The sequence below is a fragment of the Aethalodelphis obliquidens genome, unplaced genomic scaffold (genome assembly GCF_003676395.1).
Source record: "Aethalodelphis obliquidens isolate GAN/ISIS:26980383/991018 unplaced genomic scaffold, ASM367639v1 scaffold8, whole genome shotgun sequence".
Lineage (NCBI taxonomy): Eukaryota > Metazoa > Chordata > Mammalia > Artiodactyla > Delphinidae > Aethalodelphis > Aethalodelphis obliquidens.
In genome coordinates this window covers 47,030,957-47,036,180 of record NW_020837952.1, presented here as the reverse complement: position 1 = coordinate 47,036,180, position 5,224 = coordinate 47,030,957, and the positions used below count along the sequence as shown (strand labels likewise).

The 5,224-nt window shown below is 39.2% G+C and overlaps 2 protein-coding genes across 9 annotated transcripts in view; one reads left to right on the top strand and one right to left on the bottom strand.

Annotated features, from left to right (window-relative positions):
* GLT8D2 (glycosyltransferase 8 domain containing 2) overlaps nucleotides 1-5,224 on the top strand; it is a 57,573-nt gene that overhangs the window by 51,514 nt on the left and 835 nt on the right. For 7 of the 8 annotated variants that reach the window (XM_027107385.1, XM_027107388.1, XM_027107387.1 and 4 more), the window contains one exon: nucleotides 2,446-2,558. In XM_027107385.1, the coding sequence (XP_026963186.1) occupies nucleotides 2,446-2,558 (113 nt within the window). Of the gene's footprint in view, nucleotides 1-2,445; nucleotides 2,559-3,401; nucleotides 4,147-5,224 lie in introns of those variants that run through there. The other variant, XM_027107391.1, reaches the window with a different exon arrangement.
* TDG (thymine DNA glycosylase) overlaps nucleotides 1,852-5,224 on the bottom strand; it is a 23,637-nt gene continuing 20,264 nt past the window's right edge. The window contains exon 10 of the mRNA XM_027107382.1: nucleotides 1,852-1,969. Within this exon, the coding sequence (XP_026963183.1) occupies nucleotides 1,899-1,969 (71 nt within the window). The 3' untranslated portion in view covers nucleotides 1,852-1,898. The remainder of the gene's footprint in view (nucleotides 1,970-5,224) is intronic.

The window sequence follows — 5,224 nt, the reverse complement described above, 5'->3', positions numbered from 1 at the left end:
GTATGTGTGGCCGTCTACCATTTTTTCCATGCTTGGGAGTAAAATTATTCCATTAATTTTCTATGCATAGCTCAGGGGTTAGAAATATTTCAGACATCTGAGGTCAGATTTTCTTACAGAGGCACTGTTGAGAAAAAAGGGAGCAGTGGATGAAAAATCCGTCCTCAAACGATATGTCCTAGGAGGTGAGATCCTGTGCAATCCCTTATTATACAAACATTTTCTAATAAATTGTTTAGTAATGTGATTTTTAAATCTTCTCCCAGAATTCTAGTGAACGTTTTTGACTGCAAATCATTTATCTTAGTCGAGTTTCTCCTTCTTACATAGATTTATTTTTAAGAATTATTTTATAAAGTCAACTTTTTAAAAAATAACACTTAACACGGGCTTCCCTGGTGGCGCAGTGGTTGAGAGTCCGCCTGCCGATGCAGGGGACACGGGTTCGTGCCCTGGTCTGGGAAGATCCCGCATGCCGCGGAGCGGCTGGGCCCGTGAGCCATGGCCACTGAGCCTGCGCGTCCGGAGCCTGTGCTCCGCAACGGGAGAGGCCACAACAGTGAGAGGCCCGCGTACTGCAAAAAATAAAAAAAAAAATATATCACTTAACAACATTTAATGACATGGCCTTAAAATTTATAATCCATGCATTGACAATTCCAAAAACTAATTTAGAAATTCACAATACCAATTGGAAATTTTAACATACTTCTCTCAGTAAATGATAAAGACTAAAAATTAGAAAGCTTATAGAAGAGTTGAACAAGACAGTTTACAAGCTTCATCTTTATACATATTGATAAGACATTTTAAATATCAAAGAACTCATATAAACTACCTTTTTACTGTAAATTAATTAAAGGTAATATCATTAGCAAAAGAAATATGATGGGGAAAACATTATAGGCCACGTTTGAAATTCATAGACAGAAGATAGTATTCCAGAAGAGCAGGTTCAGGAAGATATTTCAACATTTTAAGGAAGGGAGAGAACAGGTATTATACCTGTATGGGTTAGGGGGTAAGCCTACAACCAGTCAAAGGCCCTGTGAGTCTGGTTCCTGGAGACATCAGAGCAATTGATCCTTGTACTGATCCCACTGTACTGAGTTTAGGAACATACCTGGACTAAACTCATGTTGGCCTGTAGGGGTTGAGGGAGATGCCTGAATGTACTGTATTGAATTGCTCTCGGTAATAATATATTATATAACAATAAGTTTGATGATCTCAGGCATATATTCCAGCTAGCCTATGCTCAGACTTCCTCTGGCCTGTTAAGATTGAGAATGCTGGGTTTCCTGAACAGTGATATTACCCTCATTCACTTAGACGTTATAATCCATAACTGCAGGATCTTAGGGTGTGGAAATTTGCCCTTCCATCTGTCCTGGAAAATGTGCTGTGTATCCTGACATCACTAACTTCCTTAAGGATCCTTTAGAAAAATGAATCCAGCTTGATTTCCTAAAGCAATGTCTGTGTTTGGTCTTTGGTCCGTTTAAGCCCCCAATGAAATTTATTAAGTCCTGTTTGTAAAGTCAACTTTTTAAAGATTGAATTTTTTGTATCAACTTTAGAATTTTTTTAAAATTTATTTTTGGCTGCGTTGGGTCTTAGTTGCTGCGCGCGGGCCTTTTCTCTAGTTGTGTTGATTGGGGGCTGCTCTTCGTTGCGGTGCACGGGCTTCTCATTGCAGTGGCTTTTCTTGTCGCGGAGCACGGGCTCTAGGTGCGTGGGCTTCAGTAGTTGTGGCACGTGGGCTCAGTAGTTGTGGCTCACAGGCTCTAGAGTGCAGGCTGAGTAGTTGTGGCGCACAGGCATAGTTGCTCCGCGGCACGTGGAATCTTCTGGGAACAGGGCTTGAACCCATGTCCCCTGCATTGGCAGGCGGATTCTTAACCACTGTGCCACCAGGGAAGTCCTAGATCAACTTTAAAATATGCATGATACGTTGACTGACTTAAAGCTAAGAAAAGTAAAGTAAAATAAAGATTGAATTTTTAAATCATTTTTCATCATTGAAGTTTTAAGAGAGAAAATAAAAATAACACAACTACTATTATCATGGCATTGTATATCTTGTCCATCTTTTTTATCTGGATATTTTTAATATTATCATAACCTTGAATTTGTGAGTAAAGTCATTCTAAATAACGTAGGATCAGAATTTGGGATCTTCGAAGTTTGCCATAAAAAGGCCTGAGAAGTAAAATGGCAAAATATTAACACTCTGTGAATCAAGGTAAAGTATATGGGAGTTCATGGTATTCGTCTTACAATTTTGTGTAGGTTTAACAATTTTCAGAATAAAAAGTTGGAGAAAAATGAAAGACCATAGTTATATAGTGAGGGACTGTCTTACACCTTTTAAAATGATTAGATTCTGCTTCATCTGAGTCTGTGGGACTCCAGGACAAATGTTGCTTTTTTATTGTTTCTTAGGGAAAATCTCTACAGCAGCTCCCTGGGAGGAGGGGTGGCCACCTCCCCAATGCTGATTGTGTTTCACGGGAAATACTCCACCATCAACCCCCTGTGGCACATAAGGCACCTGGGTAAGTATTTCAGAAGAACACCAATGTGCATTTTATAGCTTTATGAGCACCAAGGCGAGGAGCGTGTGCTATTGCACCAGCTTCCTCAATTCAGATCCTCCAGGTGACCTTGGAGGTAACCTTGGACATGTTACTTAAGCCTCAGATTCTGCAAATGCAGGTGATAAAAATGACCTGAGAGATGTGTTTCTAGGAATTCAGGAAAAGCAATTACACTCATGCTTAGCATATAGTATGTGCTTGCTAAACATGAACTATTGTTACGATGGAACTTTCACTGTCAGAACTTTTTCACATGCCTTTATTGCCCTCTTGCAGTAGCCCATAGTGGACAAAACCAAATGAATTACTGTAATAGTTTATGATGAATTTAGATAGCCGGCAATTTCTCTTTTAAAAAGAAGTTGTTTAATGACTGCACTACGTGAGTCCCTCAAGTCTTTTATTCACTCTTCACTACAGGAGTACAGGCTCTGGGGTATGGGACTGGAATCCCAACTCTGCTATTTTCTATGACCTTGGGCAAGTTACTCAAGCTCTCTGTGCCATAGTTTCTTCACTTGTGAAAGGAAGCTAATAGAACCTTATGTTTTTACAAGGAACAAATTACCTAATATGTGTAAACTGCTTAGAACAGAGCCTGGCACAGAAGACATTCACATTCATTCAAACATATGGCCACAACCCATTAGCCAAAACCACTGGGCCAGATCTGTTTAGAAATACAGAAAGGTTTTGAATTTTTAAAAGGTAATGTTGTGCACATACTTATATTATGCAGTACCGTGAGAGGGTTATAGATTTTGCTGCCAAAGAAGTTATTAAAAATCTTTTTGTTTCCAGACATTTGGGGATTGATTATTTTAGAACTGGAGACAGTGGATTGTGGACTTAATATTTACCAGGTGCCCATACACTGCCAAGCCCTGGGCTAGGCTCCAGGGATAGACGTGAACGTTACTTCTCTCAGAACGATCCTGCAAGGTGATATGGCCCCTCCTCTCCCTTGTAAAAGGAAAGACAGACAAAACTGTGGAAGTTGGGTTACTGTCTCCTCTGAATGATGCTGTGTAGGTTTGTTTCTGCCTCACCAGAATCTCCCGAGTTTTCTGAGCATCCGTATGCATAGAAGGGTGACACGGGGACATTAAGGACACTAATATTCTGTCTGATTCGCTTTATAATAATGTTGGGTTCCCTGTTAGGTCAAACATCAACATTTCCATGTGATGAGTGTGTAGAAAATCTCATCAAAGTGGAATATCTATTAAAATGTTGTGTAGGAACAGCTATGCGGAGTTTAGATCGATAGGGTTAGAGCATTTTATGATCTTGGAACAGAGACTCAGAATTACATTTTATGAACCATCTAACTTATTGACAAGTAGGAAGGAGCAGAATCTTCCCAAGGGAGAGAAGTCATTTTTCCTTGTAGAACAGAGCCTACGTCTCTGCTGAACGTTTTGGAATCAGGGATGGTCTGCAAACTAAAGCTACACAGAAATCATTTGAAAAATGATTCCGTTTTAGAGTTTGTTGAAAGCAGAAAGCAGTGTAACACGAATGGGTATTAAGTTTGGGTCTAAACAGGTAGGCTTAAGATTTTTTAAATTTATGAAATTTATTTAGCTAAAAGCAAAACTGCAAGCGCCTACAGAGTCCTTCAGTCGTGGGGCTGAGAGACAATGTCCTACTTCCTGGAGACTTCCCACGTGAAGGCTTGGCTCCCCAGATGAGCATTTCCTTGTATAGGTTCTTTGGAAGTTGATAATTATTCCAATTATGCTACTATAGCCCAAACACCTAGCTCCTCTTCTGCAACTCCCTGCACAGCTATGTTTATGAATAATGAAAGAAAGGTTTGGAGGGGGGTGTTTCCCTCTTACATCATACGTTAAACGAGAATAATAATATTCTAGCTATTCATCCTCTCTTGACTCAATGGACTTTCAGTTGTTTTTTTTAAAACACCACATTCTCTTTCCTAGAAAGAAAATGCAACATGATAGGGATATTTAAAAAATTTATGTTCACAAGATCTTAATGTACTTCTGGAAGAGATATTCTAAAAATATTCTGAGCAATAACAATATCAAGGTAAATGCGTAGTCTCTAAGCGGTTACTTATGAGGAGAGTAATATTCAAATGGCGGCAGCTGCTCGTTAAAAAGCAGATCTCATTCTCAGTCACATTTTATAGGGTAAACACAAGACTGTTTAAAAGAAAATGTTGCCATATTAAGGACGGAAAATGCAGAGAAACAAGAACTATAAACTGTGGGTGGGAGGGAAATTAATACAAAGTCTTTGGGGGACAATTTGACAATCTCTTATCAAAATTTATAAGGCACAGACCCTTCAATCTAGCAGTTCCATATACAAGGTTTTATCCTACAGATATTATCTGTACAAGATATGCATAGAAGACTGTTCACTGTAGCATTGTTTATGCTTGTGAAGGGATAGAAACAGCCTAAATGTCCTTAATAAGAAACTCACTCAACAGTCATATATCCATTCTATGCCGCCATTAAAAATGATTCAGTGAATTCACATGTGCTGCTGTGCACATGTGTTTTCCAAGACAGTAATTTTAAAAGGTAGGGTACAAAATACACACACACACACACACACACACACACACACACACACACACACACACACAC